The 19,685-nt window shown below is 41.3% G+C and overlaps 1 protein-coding gene across 2 annotated transcripts in view; it reads right to left on the reverse strand.

Moving 5' to 3' along the window:
• Positions 1–19,685, reverse strand: part of tenm1 (teneurin transmembrane protein 1) — a 191,752-nt gene that overhangs the window by 35,418 nt on the left and 136,649 nt on the right. For both annotated transcript variants that reach the window (XM_006781765.3, XM_087848169.1), the window contains exon 22: positions 11,193–11,425. In XM_006781765.3, the coding sequence (XP_006781828.2) occupies positions 11,193–11,425 (233 nt within the window). The remainder of the gene's footprint in view (positions 1–11,192; positions 11,426–19,685) is intronic.

The raw sequence follows: 19,685 nt of genomic DNA on the forward strand, positions 1-19,685 counted from the left end.
GAGTGAATAGCGTATTTTTGTTGGGATTATGAGGTGTTTTGAATATATTCTCCCCTGTAAGGGATTTCTGAAGCTCCAAAATGTTTTTGGCACACTATGAATTAAAGTACCTGACTGAAAAATTAAAAAAATCTTCCAAAGGGTTTATAATAAAAATCAGAATATTAAATCAGAATTAGCACCTGTCAAGAAACCCAAGGTCACTTTACATACAAAATCCATTGGCATTTATTGTAAGGCAGCAAAGTAAGCTGTTTCAGTAAATGACTTTGACTCATTTCACATTACTTGCTATTACTCATGCAGAATAAGACATTGTGGATGCCGTAGCATGAATCTATTGAAAAGCATTCTCTTTAGGACTGTACAGAAGGCCAGCAGAGGTCCCGGCGAATGTACTTTAGCAAATATAATAAACTGAAAAATTCACAGTTTGGAGTTTTGTTGAACTTATTTTTGTTGACTGACAGCTAAGTCCTCATTCTGTCTGAAAGGAGCTGAAAGGAGCTGTCTAATCAAACTCAAAGCATTCTTCACCAGAAAGTCTAGGACTGGTTGCAAGCCTCAGCCAGCCAGTCAGGCTGGAGTTAACATCCCTGTAAGTTTTACACATAAGGCTAATTCTGAACAAAACACAATGTTGAACCAACGAAAGCTGGATTTCTGCAGCTTCTAAAACATAAATGCTTTTATCTACAGTACAGGTTTCGCGGGGAACCCCTAAGATTACTAACATCAGTCCAGTATCTGACAAAGTGAAATATGATCACACTATGTGTTTCTGAGTGATGTTGGCGAGGAAGGGCCAGAAGAGTGTCTTTTCTCCAAACACTACAGAGTGAATTTGACCTTTCACCTTTGAAATCTGAACATCACTTCATCTTTCATGCCATCTGACATTTGTGTAAAATCCTGTCGTGATTAGCTAACAGTTATTGTCAACTATGTACTTTTTCTCAGGTCAGGGTGGCTTTTTTACACGTAAATATTTCTACCATATTAGAAGAATCCCGAAAAACTCACTTAAATTCCCTAAAGACGCACCAAAAATATCACTTTCATGAGAGCAGACAGACAAGGCCTTAAATGCAGCAGTTCTGGCCACAGCTGTCACCAGTGCAAAAGCATGAAAACATAGCTCAGATGCTTAAATGACATATGTCAACAATTCCTGATAAGCAACCTCTTTACCTCTCATAAATAATGACAACGCCAAAGTAGCGTGACCTTGTCACAAAGCCAGGTTGCCCCCTGTGGGACTTGAGTCCCAGAAAGACAAACCCAAACAGAAAGTTTGACACTTGTTTGACAGTGCAGAGCAGCAGCGTTCTCCCAGCTCTGCAAGCAACTCTTGACCACAGACAAACAGAACTTACAGTTTCTTAAAGTGGCAGTTTTACAGTTTCTAGATTACATTATTAACAGTTGTGTATTATTAGCAGTCCAGTGCAGTCCAAAGCACTTCAGCTCTTATAACTGGTGCAAAACTGATTCCCACTTAAACTGATGACAACGTGTTGGTCACCAGTATCACCAGATCAGCAGTTAAAGCCTATTTGAAAAGCACTGACAGAAAACTAAAAAACTGACTTTCTCTCTCTGTGTATATGTTTATAAAAATCCAAGCTGTTTAGCTGTGACTGAAAGAACATTCAGCATCAGAGCTCTAGTGTTTTTTAATTGTCAAGTGTTTCATTAGACCATCTGGAAAGAGCCTAGTGTGACTTGTGGCAGTGGGTCAGCTGAAAATTTTCAGAAAAACACGCGGCATAAAGTGAGGCTGCATGCATTATTTACTCAGAGTTATCTTTTAATGCGATGCAGTCGAGCAGGGCCTGTCACTGTTTCATACAGTGACAAAGTCAGCAGTAAAAATGCAGACATGACACAGGCCATGTGTCTGCAATTCTTTCCCCAGCTATGTCAAACTTGGCTCACCTGCTGAAAAAGTCCTGATGTACCTGTGTTGCGATGTGCCTTGCCTCACGCTCTTTTGCTTGGCCCTCCAGATTTGCCACTGGCAGCTATATTCTTAGCATTATTTCTGAGAGAAAATGAGTCTCTGGCACAGTTTCATACTGTGGCTGCTCAACGATGGATTTCTGCCTCGACAAAACCGCCGCCGCTCTCCTAATTATCATGGATGCTGCAGTGTGAAAACGAGCTGCGGTAGAACTAGCATGGCCCAATGGCGTCTCCTCTATTTTGCATTATCATAGAGTATGCTGCTGTTTGCCTTGCTGTGTGATTAATTCATGTGTGTATCATTAATGCAGGAATGTCCAGGGGCAAAGACAAAAGCTCGGTCAATGCGAAAGGAAACACGGGGGCAGGCTGTGCGCGCACGTGCACGTGCTCACACACGAACCGAATCTTTGAGTTCAAAAAACGCAGTGTGACTTATCATATGCCCTTGTTTTTGTGAAACAGCGCTCTGTTTAAACCAACAAAAACAATGATAGTTGACCCACTGAGTGGGAAAGCAGCCACAGGGCCAGTTTAATATGCAGATGAGGAGTGGGACTGCTGCATGCTGCAGGATTTGGATGCGAAACACTCAGTCCACTCTCGCTCTATTTCTCTCCTCATCCATTTCATGCATTCTCTGGTTCTCTCCATTTTCTATTTTTCTCTATTAATGTCATATTATTTTTCATTCTCGGCTGCGCTCGCTTTATCTTTAACTCTCCTCCTCCCTCGGTCCTGAGCTCCCTCTGTTTCTCTATCAATTTAATCCGCTCTCCTGTTTTGCGAGGTGCAACTGTCTCTCTGCACTAAATGCTATGGGAGCCAGAGGTAGAATAACAATGGCATTTTCATTCCGGTGTCATAACACGGAGCAGCTGGCACAGATCAGCTGCCCAGCCGTAGGACTTCACTTTAGTGCTGTGTGATACGGCAAATTTTGGTATCAGTCCAGTACCCAGTAATTACACCAAGTAAACGCAGGTCCATACCAACACCAGCACAATACCAGGTGAATCATCATTAATTTGAAAATTCTGAACACATTTTTATGAAATCGCTGTGAATTTTGCTTCTCACAATAATTAGTTAACACAAACTTTTTGTGTATTTGAAACTGGGCTTTTTTGGAGACCTGGAAGGTAAATGCGCCTGTCTCTGAAGCACTTGGGTCGGCTTCTGTTGTTTAAATGTGCTGTAGGCTATAAATAAAACAGACGTGACAGCCAGCAGAAAAAGGTTCAGACATTTTTCACAGTGCATGTTTGAGGTATATTTTTTTCTTTCCCACAAAAATTATTTATTTAACACGATTCAGTGTCCTACATGCTGAACTTTGAGGTTGGAAACATACTAAAGTAGTTCCTATCATGCTAGCATTGATCCGATACCAATACCAACAATAATAATATTTCAATCTATCTACTTCTGTAGCAGTAGCAGTGGATCAATCTAATGTATAGTATCAATGCAGTGCTGGTATTGGTGTTTGGATGGACATTAGCATAACCGGATCAATACTTTAGTTTGTTTTCATCCTCTAAGTTCAGCAGAACAGGAGACGTGTCTCCACAAACACTGCTCATCTCGTGCAGCTACACTTTACTCCACCCCTCCTCCCTACTCTGGTGTGCCGTCTCTTTATCATTAAGTGCTGTTGGTCATCATAGCTGTTACTTTAGCAGACTTGAGTACCTATAGACTATATTCAGACATTCAAATAACAGAATGTATTATTTTAATTGAATATAATCTGAGCCCGTCTATAGCCATGTTAAATAAGTTATTTTGTTAGAAAAGAAACAATATCCCTAAACATGAACTATGAAAAATGTCAGAACCTTTTTGTGTTGATTGTGAGGTCTGTTTTGTTTATAGCTTGTTAGAACAACAGAAGTCGACCCAAAGTGCTTTAGAGACGGACAAAAAAGCAGTTTCATAATACATGAAAAGCTGAAAGTTGTGTTTTTGTTGCATTAACTAATTAATAAGGAAAGTAACAATTACAGTATTTTAATGGTCATTAAAATGTGTTTAGAATTTGCTAATTGATTATTATTCATCTCATAAATCACAACACACTGTTACCGTGACATGTTATTAGTTTCAGCGTTGGTATCGGCAGTACTGCCGAGGGGGGCAATCGTGGCTCAAGAGTTGGGAGTTCGCCTTGTAATCGGAAGGTTGCCGGTTCGAGCCCTGGCTCGGACAGTCTCAGTCGTTGTGTCCTTGGGCAAGACACTTCCCCTACTGGTGTTGGCCAGAAGGGCCGATGGCGCGATATGGTAGCCTCGCTTCTGTCAGTCTGCCCCAGGGCAGCTGTGGCTACAACTGTAGCTTGCCTCCACCAGTGTGTGAATGGGTGGATGACTGGGTGTGTAAAGCGCTTTGGGGTCCCTAGGGGGGACTAGTAAAAGCGCTATACAAATACAGGCCATTTACCATTTACTGGGCCTGTATTTACTTGGTAGAATAACAATGGCATTTTCATTCTGGTGCTATAACGCAGAGCAGCTGGCACAGACCAGCCTCGCAGCCGTAGGAGACCTCAGAACTTCCCTCACTGCCTTTCGCTAAGGACACACAGTTTTGGGAAGTAGCAGATTTAAGAAAAGTGGAACGCGGGCCGCAGCGATTAGAGCGGTGCAGTTAAAGGACAGTACCACTCATAAGGCATCACTGCCTGAGCAGAGGCAGGGGACCAGTGTTTGCTGAGTTAATGGTTTGAGTGCGGCCTGGCTGACAGCAAAGCACCGTTTGATTCACTGCTGCTGAAACAAACTGGGAAGTGATCCTGCGCGCGCTGCTGCGTTTCCAGCTATTTCTGTTAATGAGACCAGCACCCAGTGTGTGAAGATATTCATTCACCTAAGCTGCTTATATGTCAACCACCAGCCAAGACAGCTACTGTACAGCACGAAAGCCTGGCTGTCGTGGTCTCTGAGCAGCTTTGTGCCACGTGAAGCGTATTCACCCCTGGCTCTGACGCTTTTTTTTTTTTAACACACCCAGGCTGTTCAACATGCAAATAACCGCAACCAGTTTAAACCCCACAGCTTCATTCGGCAACCAGGCCCCGCTATCTCATCACCGATGGCGTGCCTCGCAGCTGTGTTGCCGAGTGAGATGGGGGACAAATGTGTCTGTCAGTGTGAGGGGGAGAGAGAGACAGAGAGAGTTGCAAAGAAAGGGACTGAATGAAAGCAGTGGAGAAGAGAAAAGAAAAAAGGGGAGGGGAGAGAGAGCGGGCCGACAGGGCAAAGGGAGAAATGTGGTGGCAGCATGTCAGCTTCTGATAAGGGCATTAGTCTGCCCCCTGTGGGTCAGAAAGAGAGACTGACAATGCAAGTGCTCCCACCACCACGTGCACGCGCATAGACGCGCACACCTCTCTCTGTGGATGTCAGCTCTGCTGCCTGGGACTAGTCAACAAATTAAAGATAAGACCTGCACACTGCAGCCGCCAACAACTAAACCTTCAATCACCGGGCTCCCTCTGAAGTCCTCTGTCCAAACCAACACATGAAAGAAACAGAGCACTCTGCTATTTTTACATATGTGTGTCTTTTATTGGACGATTGCTTAAAAAAACAAACAAACAAAAAAAGGGATCCCTTTACGCTCTGAACGGAATTAGTCTAAAATGTGAGCCAAGGCTGTTCCTGTTCCTGAGGGATTGACGCCTCTTTCATGTCAGACATGGGATCCATCCTAAATGGAGCAAGGCCTTTTATTTACCAAGCTAATTGACTGCAGAAGCAAATGTGCAGCCAGCTCCAAACAATGCCCCAGATCTTGTATTCATAAGTGAATGTTTGAAGGACACACGATAATCCCTGTAGTTTAGGTTATTGTGGGGCGGAGTGAGGGGGGGACTATAAGCGAGAACGCTCTGCAACATCGCAACGCTGTCAGCTAAATTAAAATTATGGATTACTGTTTAACAACTGTTTTGCCGTGCTGCAACAATATTATGCGTCGCAGCAGGCCTACCGCTGCTATTTGAACACCGGGGCACGGGGGTGATTCATCGACGCGATTGGTGGAGGGGGGAGAAAAACAGATGGAAGAAGTAAGGAAAAAAGAAGAAGGTGCTAATTTGGAGCGAGGAGCTCACCAGAGGACGAGAGGCGAGATCAATGCTGGAGAATCACAGAGACACAACTTCAAAAAAGAAGGGGACAGCTATTTCTCTGTGAAGTCTACCACTCATTACCATTGGAGAGAGGGTGATGGGAGGGGGGGAGTGTGGGCTGTGGCAGATAGATGACAGCGAACCAAGGGGCTCCAGGCAGAAATCTCTAGATCCTTTATAAGAGCTGGTTAGTAGGAGCACAATAGCCACAGAAGAGACTCTGTGAACTCCAATGAGTCAGTATAAATTACCGCACCCTGAGTGAACAAGAGGAGTCTTGGGACAGAATATTCTATTACTGCACGAAGGCAGAGATACGGCATGTTCTAAGGTGTAAGTAGCGCGTATACACAAAACAATAGGCCACAGATCATGTGTCAAATGGTAGTACGAGTCAACCGCGATCTTTTTCGCTTATCATCTTCTTGTTTCTCTTTTTTCCTCCTCTTGTCCCTTTTATATATCTGAATGAACTCGAGAAGATGGAGGAAATTAAAATCAAACATCCCCCATCAAACCTGGAGCCTCCCTGTGTTTAGTGACATTTAAAGAACGGAGGCACGCTACGTTTATTTATTGCGCTCTGTATCGACCGGCTGTCTGCCTCCGACGTCGGACGGCATCGCAGGCGCACGCTGAGTATGACTGACAGAACAGGCCTTGCAGGACTGTGGGTGTAGCCTGAGTGACAGGCCTGTGGCTAAAAAATCTCCCGTGACACCTGGAGACCGAACGCTGGAAGGCAGGAACAAAAAATCTGCCATTTTAACCTTTGTAGTGTGACATCCTGGAGGACAACTGATGTAGCATATGACATTTGATTTTAATCCGCGGTGAGTTCAGAGTCACTGACCAAATAAAGTGAACTGCAGCTTTTTCTGCATATGAGTGCTCGTGCTTTACTGCAAACTGTAGCATTAGTCAGTAGGCAACCTGGAGCTGTACTTGTGCAGTTATATTTGCATCACCCTTTGTCTGTGCATACAGTCACGGTGCACAGTACATCACAGAATAAACGATATAACGTGTGGGTGTGAAGGACGGCTAAATTGAGATGAATTGTCAACATACGCTTGCAAAAATATGGATCTCTGCAATGTGAAGACGCAGATGAACATTAACAGAAAAATAAATGAAATCAGTAGTCTGTGTTTGCTTCTCTGTGTTTTTAAAACAGCACAGATTCTTACACACACAGATAAGCTGTCGTGAGAATCTCTGAGAACTTGCTGCAGTTTCTCTGCAGATTTAGGCTTCTGTCGCTATGATATTGAGGTTATATCAGCCTGCGGAGGTCACACCATCTGTTGTCGTTCTTCTTTTGGAACACATTTCGCAGGACTATATACAATAAACACATTCAGCACCGCTTTATAGACGAAGACTGTTTCTCTCACCACTATTGTCCAAACTGCTATGAGTGTAAGGGACCAAAAGAAAAGGAAAAAAAATCCCTAACCCCAGGTATCCTGTGGGTTGATGACAAAAGTCAGACAAGACCAGTTAAATTTGCTACAGCTCACAGCCAGGACAGAACAAAAGAAATTAAAATGTAGTAGTGCAATGGCAGACAATAGCAGGAAAAGCTGGAATCCACTCCTGTCAGCTAATAAGTGAGGGCAGAACGATTAACCAATTCAAATCAACACCCCGGGCTTAATGTCTGAAATGTATGTGCATTAATTTAAATTGCTTGAACCCGGCTAAAGCTAGGAGGGAATCAAGAACTAAATCTGCAGACTTCTGTGCATTAGAAACGCTTAATATGACAGGCATATTCTGGTTTAAGTTTATGCCTACAAGTGCTTTCTCCCCCTGTAAGCCAGGGGAAGCCATGCTTACCCTATTAGTTGAACTATTATTGTCATTTTAACAAAGATCAAACTTCCCTTGCCTTAGGAACAAGATAAAAATATTTCTCTTGTAGCCAGAAATGAGCAAAATAACGTGGCGATTTAATCAATCTACAGAAGAGTACAGCGCTGCTGCGTCACAGGAATTTATGACTGTTACCACAGCCACAGTGTGCATAAAGAGAAGGATTTGAAACTGAATATTTTAGGGACTAGACCAGGACAATTTGGAGATAGGTAAATTTAGGCTTTCAGTTTATAATGCGTAGAATTTTCTGCAGAGAATATCTGAAGTATATTCAAAAGGAGACCATCTGAAACACATATTGTGTGAAATATTATTTTATTTATTATTATTATTTATTATTTAATGCACATAAACAATCTATTGAATGCTAAAATTTGTTACAATTCTGTAACTTTCTGTTATTATAGTTTATAATCTAACCTTGTAAAAGGTGTTTATACAACTTTCTGATAATGTAAATTTGCATGTATGAGCACAGCGTGTTTCTGATTGTAAACATGAGGTTGTTTATGAAAAATAAAAATCCCCTGATGATGTAGAGGTCTTAAAAACTCATGTATCAAATACGATAAACTTGGCGTTTCAAGGTTGGAAACTTTTATTTTTTTACTTTCTAATGAATTCATGATTCAAACTTATCGATGTTTGATTGATTTATCATAATACTGCCACACATTTGCACTCAAACTAAATATATACAAGTTTACAGTACTGTGCAAAAGTCTTGAGTCACCCTGTAAGTTTGCTATCTCTGGCTCATCACAAGCAAAATATAAAGAAACGAGGGGTGGCTCAAGATTTTTACACAAGATTTTTGCTGAACACACACACATTTTTGTATCCCTACACCTGATTTTTTTTTTCAACTTGTTTGCAGGTGTGGTAGTAATTTGGGTTTACGTTTAAGTTTACGTAGGCTATGCTTAATTTATCAACTTAATGGTTTCTTTTTAAAAAGAAAAGGTGAAAAATAGGTGCTTACACAAACTAAATGTCCATGAACGCAACCCGACCTGAAACCTAAGTAAGTACATGTGTTTGTGTGCCGACTGCAGCTTCGAGGGTGCACTGTGTTACCGTGAGCAGTCAGCACAAAAAAAATGATGGAAAGCAAGCTCTAAGTCACATCCTCATGACATATTTTCTGGTAATTCTTCTAAATTAGGCTTTGTGGACAAGTCTGTGGAACGAAAAATAGATTTTTTTCCCCCTTTTCCATTTCCAGTCATTACATTGTGGGGTGTTTTGAACCACAGAGCCAAAAACAGACCTTTTTCTACTTTTTTCCACAGAGACATTTGGAGTTGTTAAAGCAAGAAAAGCACAGGTGCAATGAACAGCATTAACAATGGCCTTATTCCATTGAAGTGTAAGCCCTGACAGTGAGTCAGAATACATAATACCAGAGCCTGAAACTAGAGCATCTCAATGGACTCCAGCCATGATTATTAGTTTATTAGTCACACCTGTGCTGGTCCTACTGTGCCATGGCAAAGTGTCTGCTGTGGAAAAGGTCTAGCTGTACCCTGGCAGACAGTCTGCTTTTAATCCAGCAAAATAACAGTATTACTGTTATTTTTTAGGGTAAATTAGGTAAAGACTTTAAAAGGCAACTTTCAAGTTTTAGCACCGTACAAATGAATGGCAGGAGCTATATAACGATTGTATTATATAATAGTGGTGCCTGGTTAAATCAATTTACATCAAAAAAATAAAAAATAATGACGGCAGGGTGGCGAAAAAGCACAACCAGCGTGAATCCATCAATCTATCCGTGTAGCTGGGCTGCTGGTGAGACTGTGATGGGGTGTTTTGTGGCAGTGAACAGTTGGAGCTTTGAAACAATTAAACATAATTTTAATGCCATGGGATTATCTAAATATTTGAGGGCATGTGGTGCACGTGCTAATTCAACAAATCATATGAGAAACAAAGCTTTAAATGTCACTTTGGTCAAAACATAACATGAGTCATTCCTGCAATAGGTGCATGGCTAATTTTCGCTTCATTATAATAAGTATACATCCGACTGAAACGTGTTCTGAAGTCCGCGGGATAATTTAAAGAGTCACGTTAATCACTTTGCACTATAATTATCCTTCGTCTGACAAACAGAACATGAGCTCACTGTGGACCTTAAATCCAAAAATGTATCCTGTTCACAAAATGCAGGGAAAAATAATTTATAAAGCAAACAATAACCAAATGGCCATGTCCATAATACTGAATATGTTTAACACTGGCTGTGCAGCTTGCATTCATTTGTAAAGATTTGTAAAGGGCTATCTCTCTTTCCTTGCTCACTGCTACATGTGTGCACAGGTTATCTTCCCATAGCCGCACTGTCTTTACTCCAGCCGTGCTCGTAGCTTGTAATTAGCCTTTACTGTCCTGGCCAGCTCTACAGTGATGAGGAAAGGCAGAAAGAAACCATAATAACATGGCATGAACCGGGTCTTTATGACCTTTTTCCGAGGCAGCGGTGCACAACATTGGGATCATTGTTACACTGAATTTTCAACTTTCTGTGGCTGTTTTCAGCGAGTTAATCAGCCCCGTTTGCATGCACTTCACTGTGGCTGCAGCTTCCTGCTGGTACAATGATTTGAGAGTCACTTACTTTCCATAACAAGAGCTCACCATGCTCTCTTCTTAAGCATACATGCTTTTATAGTCTTTTTTTAGCTCTGCAGCATCACTCATACTTAATATATAATATCTAAATAATCAATAACTCAATATATTGTGAAAAAGCATCCGACTGAAATGGATTTATCAGTATAGTAATGAAAGCATGATAAAGTGTCTAAGGCCTTTTTATCAATATTATGATTTTAAAAAGATGCTATCACTCTCTCACATGGATATTGAACCAAAGATGTTTAAAGCACACAGAGTATCACTGTTCCAATGTTATCAGTGTGGCGTTTTGAGATTGTCATAGAAGCTTTGTGTCCTATAATGATCTCAATCCTGATAGTTAACACACTGGAATGAAACTGAACGGTGAGATGTGCTAAAGCACAATCAGTCTGCATAAAATGTGGGTGCGTAACAAGCCGCACCAATATTAAAATCCTGATATTTACGGCTGTTTTTCTAACCAAAGGTAACAACTCCAGCTAAATGCACCACATATTGCCAAACTGATCCGTGTGTACTGACCAACAGATCTGTAAATATTCACCTGGAGGGCTGAAGGTTGTCCTACCTCGAGGGTTATTGAGTGCAGCTTCCGTGGCCTTCCTGCCCTCTCCACAGTGGCTCTGGTCAAAAGGTAGACACTGCTCCCCCGTCCCAGCAACTACCTCCAGATTGCGAGATGGATCTTTTGGCTGCCCGAGGTTCCTCACCCTGTAAACTCTGCGACTGCTGGTGTCAGACACATACAGAACTTCCCCCCTCGGGTCCATGGCCAGATAGTACTTGTGGGCAGGGCTGGTGCTAGTGAGACAAGGTGGACAAAGTTAGTTGAAACAGGTTATACAGTGAAACTGTACATGCTACTTTCTTTTGTTTCTTGCTTGCCCGGTGTTGTATTTATTACACTGCAGTTCAAAGTGACACTGACTGAGACACTAGCCTAGTTTTGCAAAATTATACTACACCTCGATACTCCTGCCTAGACAACACCGTCACTTGAAGTATAGGTATTTAGAGGCAATTAGGTCATCCCAGTGAATAGCATTACTGTGAGACTCCTGGAGTAAATTTGCGACTGTGCCGAAGCAACAAGATTAATACCTTCTAATTTACATAGTACAGATGGCCACAGCCACTGCAGCTGAAGAGTAGTCCTGAGTGATAATCTTATTTTTAGCATTGTGTATGTTAGGGACATTCTTAATATGATTATGAATTCAAAATGTCAACATGTTGCACAGTATGTTTTCTTTTTTTCTTTACATTTGGGGCCAGAGTGGAGCTTTCACATATGCATTTATCATTGTAGAAAGTTGATTTTAACCCAAATCATGATGTTTTCCCTGCTGTAAGCTAGCAGTAAAGATGCCACAGCTTACCTAAAATGAAGTGAAAGCTGAACAGATGGAACCACTCCTTACTCTTGTTTCAAAAGCATTTACATGGGTCCTTTCAGAGCGTAAGAACAAACAACCAGTGGGTTTAGTTAGACTGTTGAGAAAAACAGTACAAATTCCTCCTGAGCTACTATAAACCCTTTTTTATAAGGACAGAAATCCTGTTTAAAAGGAAAGTGGCACCACTGTATCCAGAGATAATTCTCTTTTGTAACGAGCTACACATTATCCTTGTAATGAACAGACTGCAGACTAAATTCGCGGAGACGTAACACTGCATCGAGATAAGCAATTCCTCCTTTTAGTGCTGATCTGTCCACAGAAACAATAACAAGGCGTAAAAACACTGATGATGTAAAACTGAACTTACATGACTCTTACATCCTAATCAGAGACCTTGTTTGCTTAAAAATAAAACTGATATTTTCCTTTCACCCGACATGATTTTTATTGTTTGTAGAACAAATGCCCTTCTCTGAATTCACTAAAACTTCACTAAAAACAACTGCACTTCCTTCAGGTTTATGGCTGCTTTTATCCCAACAGTGCGTCTCAGTTCTTTCCATAAATATTCAGTTGGATTAAGATTACACACCTGACCACTTCAAATGGCCCCGTGTTTCTTGGGTGCTTTTAAACGTGTGTTTTGGGCTCTCATCCTGTCGGAGGAGCCGCGACCTGCGACTGAAACGCAGCTCTCTGACACCAGGCAGCACGTCTCGCTCTAAAATGCCTTTGATAAGCACAGATTCGACCCTCTGCCAGGCGCAGCAAAGCAGGCTGATTCTAAAACACAGCTACAGGAGGCGTCGCACAGGCTCCTTTGTCCCCCAAGTCCAGTTTGTCTGATTAGCGATTAAGCAAACTGTTCCCCGGCTCGCTTGAAGAATTGGACCTGGGTGCAGCTCATTTGGACTTGTGCACGCTGCGCATGGATTTCTAACGCTTTCTCAACAACAGATGTCTTTGTGAACATTTTCTTAGGTAATTAACAAGCTAGTGCGAGGACAACGTGTCACCCCTTCCCTAATTGAGTCACAGAATGACTAAAATGTCAGTTAAAGGAGCACGATTTGAAAGTATGTGTGATCGAAAATAAAGAGGGGTTTTTGGGGACATACACGCACAACAATCATGCTACAGCAGCCATACCTAGTGCGAGTACATCTTAAACGTGTGAGAAGGGGGCTGTGTTTTCCGGTGGCGTTTTTTTCTTCTGAACACTGAACTCGCGCGCCGTATCAAAAAGCTCGGAATTAGTTTGATGTGTTCAAAGGACGTTCTCGCAGCATTACAGCGAGTCTCCCAGCACTTTTTAATTTTACAACCCTGCACTCAAAAAAATAAATAAATCATGCTCAAAATGTTGATTTTAAGTAATCTGATTACATGTATGTAACCATGTAACCAGTACCATTTAATTTCATGTAAATACATTCGTATAGTTACATTATGGACTTAATTACTTGTAATTTTGTAACAAAAGCATAATGTAAAATGTTACATTTAACGTTATAATCATTTAGAAAGCTCTTGGAATGTGGTTAATAAACCTTTGATTATACTTATAATTATTGCTTCGTGTTTATGAGGGACAAGAATCCCTTTTTGCTGTTATCTGAGGTCTAATCGACCCTAGCTCTAATGCTGTGCTCTAATGCTGTGTTCTAATGCTGTGCTCTAATGCTATGCCTATTATTATTATTTTTTTAAAAAGAGAAGAATAGGAAACTCAGAAGAGCAACCGAACATGCCCCATCCTCCCAAAATAAAAAATAGGGCTAGAGTAAAGTCGACCTCACAGAGTTAACTAAACACCAATTTGGCTTTTTTATGTTTGACTTCCAAAAGCTGGACCTCCCTTTGCCTTCTTCAATAGAGCTTACAATCATTTAGAAAGCTCTTGGAATTTGTCTCTGTTTTGAAGTTTCCCTTTTTTCTTTCTTTTTTTTTTTAATCAGTGAAACTTTTCTTCTGGTCAATTTGGGCATTCCTCTTGCAGCCTCACACAGGGAGGTTGCCTACAGCCCCACGAATCAACTTCTAATAACACTAGCAGCTGTGGTCACAGGAGCGTCTGGCTTATCCTCTCAGACAACTCGCACGTCTGTGTTCAGTACAATAACAGCACCAAAGTACTTTCCTCATATAAAACCCGGTTGAACTGCTTATAAGAATGAAGAAACCCACGATGGGGCAGCACGGCGGTGGAGTGGCTCGCACTCGTGGCTCGCTTTTGGCTTCTTCCTGTGACTGTGTGGGTTTTCACTTGCTTCCTCCCACCATCCTGTGATGCAGGATCCTGATTTACAAATACAAAAAAACCCAAAACAAAACTGATAGCACTGGTCTAAAACCAAAACTAAGACCCCTGACAAGCTCGGTCAGCAGCCTGCCTTAGTTCCAGTTCAGCCCGGCAAACTTGCACTGCTGCTCAGTCTGAAAGTTCTTGCTAAAATCCTTTGAATGTGTGAATAAAAGGAACTATAAGGTCAGCATGCCCTGTGTTATGCAGCTCTTTGGAAGACGACTGGCCTGTTTCTTCTTGCTGTCCAAACAACATATCTTGTTGAGCAGAGATTCGGCCAGCTCCTCTACATGCAGTCCAAGTACAGCAATCGCTTGGACTCGATGGCCTCAGGCACACTATGGATAAAACTAACTTCTCTGCAACCCGCAGTGAAAAAAAAAGAAGAAAAAAGCTGGCAAAGAACCACCAGGCACAGGGCTCACGCCAACTTTAAAGCAATTTAGCTTATTTGCTTTGAAAGTTAAGCTTAAATCCTGGGGTTCTTTTTTTGTTTGTTGTTGTTGCTTCTGACTTTTTTCCCTTGCTTCGGTGATGTGGAACAATTAAATGCTTCTTGTTTGGCATGGTTGGTTATGCTGCTGCTCGTGATCAATAACAGGATGTAATTAAAATTTGAATGTAAAATTTCTAACTGTTGAAATAATTTCTTTCCATATGTCAAACAATATTCCAGCTAAATTAAATCAGTTATTTGGCAATAAAATTGCTTTTTTCCCAAGGATATCAAACAATTTTAACATTACTAATAAAAATAACTGAATAATGAAAATATAATGAATTTATAATAAATAAGTAGTAGTCACACTATTAACATTCAGAGATGTTAATTAGTCTATATTTTAGGGATTTGGGTTCAGTAAAGAGGGTGTGCTGGCCTAAAAGACAACCACTGAGCTATCCAATGAGTGGATGGACAGGAGCGTCTGGCTTGTCCTCTCAGACAACTTGCACGTCTGTGTTCAGTACAATAACAAACCTCACTAACAATCCACATCTTCTAAACATAAACTAATCAATGATACAATGATTGGTAAAATGAATCCTGCAATGTTTGTTTTGGTTTTTTTTTGTTGTTTTTCTTTTTTTCTTCATCGAGGGAAGTTTCCGTCATGGATCTGCAGTGATTTGCAACATTAATTAAATGAAAGTTTACTCTTCTGTTTGTAATAAACATTTATGACAGCAAATAAAAAATATACTTATTTTAATGACTTAACAATAATTTACAATAACTTTGCACAGGCCATTTAAAAAAAAAAACCCTTTAGCAACAACTCCAGTATGAAATGTATTAATTCTTCCTTCACTGAGGTGAAAGGACATGCTCTGGGCCACACCAGTTACACTAACTTAAACTGGCTTTCATTGATAAGGAAGTAAAGAAGAGCCGATGTCAGTGCCTGTTTTTCCTGTTTTCAATGGCACGCCTGTATAATACAAAGTATAAAAACAGCAAACCTACAACTGCCTCCAATAAAGCCACAAGGATGTTTTTGCTAACATTTTATAGTGTCACATATATATATATTTGTCAGCAGAATTGTATCCACATGTCAGGCAGCGATAAGAAGCCTTATGTTTAAATGTATGCGCAGGCTGCATAAGGAGGAGAACAGCATAATCCTTGCATGTGGAAATCTTTCCAACAGCTGCGTCAATGTATGATATTTTTGAGTTGAGACACTTTGGTTACAAAAACAATGATGTGAAAATGACTCGTCAGCTGTAATTTTATGCCTGTATGTATCTTTGCTTTTGATTTCACCTGATGTCAAACAGACTGCTTAAAACAATTAAAGGAACACTTTGAAAAACACATCAGAGCTCAATGGGGGAAAAACTGATATGAACTGGGTAATGTGGTAGGAATGGATGGATGTCACATTGTTTGATGGGAATGAAAATCATCAACCTACAGAGGGCTCAATTCAAAGACAGCCCAAAAAGCGAAGTGAAAAAATGATGTGGCGAGGCTTCGAGGCGACTGTTGTTGTGCTATTTAATAAATAGTTCATTTTGATGAAATTTCATTGCAGCAACTCAAAATGGTACTCAGTAGTTTGCATGGGTGCCAGGTGCTTGTAATTCAAGCCTGACAACACAGAGACATGCTCTTATTGAGATGATGGATCGTGTCAGGGGGGATCTCCTCCAAGATCTGGACCAGGGCATCACCAAGCTCCTGGCAGCTTCAGATGGACTGAAACAGAGGTGTTCTATTAGATTTAGGTCACGCGAGCATGGGGGTAGTCAATTCCTTCATCCTCCAGGAATGGCCTGCATACTCTCACCACATGAGACCGGCCATCATTGTGCACCAGGAAGAAGCCAGAACCCACTGAACCAGTGTAGAATCTGACAATAAGTCAAAGGAGTTCTTCCTGATAGCTAATGGCATCATTGACTAGCCTGCAGAAGTCTGTGTGTCTCTGCATGGATATGCCTCCCCAGACCATCACTGACCCCCCACCATCATGCTAAACTATGTTATAGGCAGCATAATGTCTCCACTGCTTCTCCAGACCCTTTCATGTCTGTCACACACACTCAGGGTGAACCTGGGGGCAGCACAGAGCACCAGTGGTGGATCTACCAATTCTGGTATTCTATGGCAAATTTCAATCGAGCTCCACAGTGCCAACCAGTAAGCATAGGGCCCACTAGAGGGCGTTGGTCCCTCATTCCACCCTCATGAAGTCTTTTTCTGATTGTTTAGCCAGACTCGCTCACTGGAGGTGAGTTTGTAGCTCTGGGGGTGCTCATCTTGTTCCTACTTGGGAAAACCAGTGGGTAAAGGACCTTCTACGGCCCTGAAGGGAGACACAGCAAACCTTTGTGCCATCCTGGTGGAGTTGGACTACCTGCGCAACATCTGTAGTGTCCAGGTATCACCTCATGCTACCAGTGGTGACACAGACACTATTCAAATGCAAAACTAGAGAAAAACCCGTCTGACATAGGAAAAATGTATAAAACCATTCCTGTTTTGGGGGTTGTCTCCTTGTTGCTCCTCTAGTGCACCTGTCGTTAATTTCATCAACCACAGCAGCTGAAATTGATTAACAACCCCCTCTGCTACTAAACTGACCAGATCAATATCCCAGAAGCCTAATCAACTTAAAGCTACTCTGATCAAAGAGTGGTCCTCTTTCATTTTTTTTAGAAGTATATACAGGATCATCTTTTCTGTAAACTTCATGGCCTTTCAATGGACCACAGTACGGCATCAAAAAAAAGCTCTGACCCAACAGAAAATAAGAGGGAACAATAACAAGGAGTGCAACAAAGGTCCAAAATTAAACCCAGGCAAATCTGACCTCAGCTGAATGAGTCATGGGGACAAACAACTGCCCGTTGTTATTGTTGTTGTTATTGTTGCTTGATGAAAAGTGGACAAAAGCCTTGGAACTGATTCACTGAGAGGCTCAAATAGACAGCGTGTTGCACAGGAAGAAATACCTCCGTGCGGCGTCATGTACATGTCCTACTGCTTATAAGAAATTGTCCTTTTCTCCTCAAAGCCTGAGCCAAACATTTGCACAACTGACTTTATTCGCCCTTACGCTTCCTGCAAGCTGCATACTGTCCTTTGTGTCAGATGAAATCCAACAGTGTGGGCAAGCAGCTGTGCAGGCAAGATGTGACTTGTTTCTGCACATATAGTCCACAGTTCATTAATTACATAAAACCTTTGATACTGTCATGCTATTGTGTTGTATTGTGTTGCATTATTATTAAGACTTGAACACAGTGATCAAAAAAGTGAGAGGGAATTTAAATTTTGCACTTTGAACACTGTAACTAACTGAGTTCCGGGCAATTACTTTTGTAGCGTGAAATCCAATGTCAGCAGGGTCTGGTCAAAGGCTTCCTGCCAATTAAACTTGAAGACACCCTGTTAAAGGTTTCTTTTTTCCTCCTTTCTTTGGCAGCTATTCAATAAAAAAAAATGTCCTGTGAGGAATATTACAATGTCAAAACAAGTATTTCTGTTGTCACGCTTGTGCTCAATTAAAATATTTTTACGGGGCTCCAAACCTTTTCATTTCTTCTTTTTTTTGTAGCCAGCGTGTCCTTATGATTTCCAGTTTGCTTTGGACAGCCTTTGTACCCTAAATATTCTTTTCTTTTAAAGAAGAATACTTACTTACTGAACCTTCTCAATGCCCAGAAGAGAGAAAAAAACAAAAACAGCAACATCGGCAGGCTTGCTGTCAGTCATCTAGTCCATTAAGTGCATAACTGTTTACAGAGCTCAGCGCTGAACTGCACATACATAATTTAAACTCAATCCTAAGAGAGTTCTATTCACCGAGTTTCAAAATGTGCCACTGCTCGGCGTACGGTGCATCGTATTTGCCGGGCCTCTTGAAGCTAGCGTGAGCATCGCACGCTGCATATAACTGATTACAAATCGCTTCACCTGTCTTTTCCTCAATTAAATGCTCATAGCTCCAAATGCTTTCCTCCAGTGGAAGGAAAATGAACAACAATAACAACCGGAGCACAAACAATCCCACTCCAGCCTTGCTCGTTCCCACTGCACGGAATAACAAAACAGTGATCAGAGTTGATAGACACAGTGATCTAGCTGTTCCTTACTGTCTCTCTAAATCGACCGTCTGGGCTCTCAGATAATACTGTCGAGGACTTCCTCCCCTATTTGCTTAACTCCTCGCTCCGACTCTTAAAGGGGGGGAAAGAATAGACGGCGGTTTCATGTTGAGCACTTCCCATACCGTCTTCCCCTCAGAGAGCACCTTGTTTTGAAGCCCTTTTGGCTGATCGGCACTTTGCTGGGAAGAATGCATAGTGAAAAGCTTTGAAAGCTGAATATGGATGAATAATTAATGTATTTGACTTAGGAGAACAATAGCACAGAATAAAGGAGAAACTCTAACATGCAGCTAACAGTAAAAGACTGCTGTGGAGGAAAAGAAGGGAGCAGAAGCTAAAAGAAAAGCCTCCAGGGTAAGGAAACACCACCCGAAGTGCCTTCAGAAGAATCCAGCTCATGCAGTATAGGCTCCAAATCTTGTTATTGCGTTTTATCTGACACGCTAGCCAGATTTACTCAAATACTCCTTCACTAACACAACCCATGATCTTGTAAATGCGTTCATTTGAATTTATTTCAGGCTGGGATCAAATTTTCTGTTAATAATATATATATTAGTGGATTCTTTCAAGCAAAGTTTTAGTTGATTTTTTTTGATAAATCTGCATTTATACTACAACAATAGCCCAAGTACCTTATGCATCTAAGACCGTTTATCAATTACACATTAAGCTTTCTTCTTCAGCTATTATTTTTATTATTATAAGCAGTCTGAAATTCAGCTACTTATGGCTA

This window comes from Neolamprologus brichardi, chromosome 2, assembly GCF_056152115.1.
Source record: "Neolamprologus brichardi isolate AB-2024 chromosome 2, ASM5615211v1, whole genome shotgun sequence".
Classification (NCBI taxonomy): domain Eukaryota; kingdom Metazoa; phylum Chordata; class Actinopteri; order Cichliformes; family Cichlidae; genus Neolamprologus; species Neolamprologus brichardi.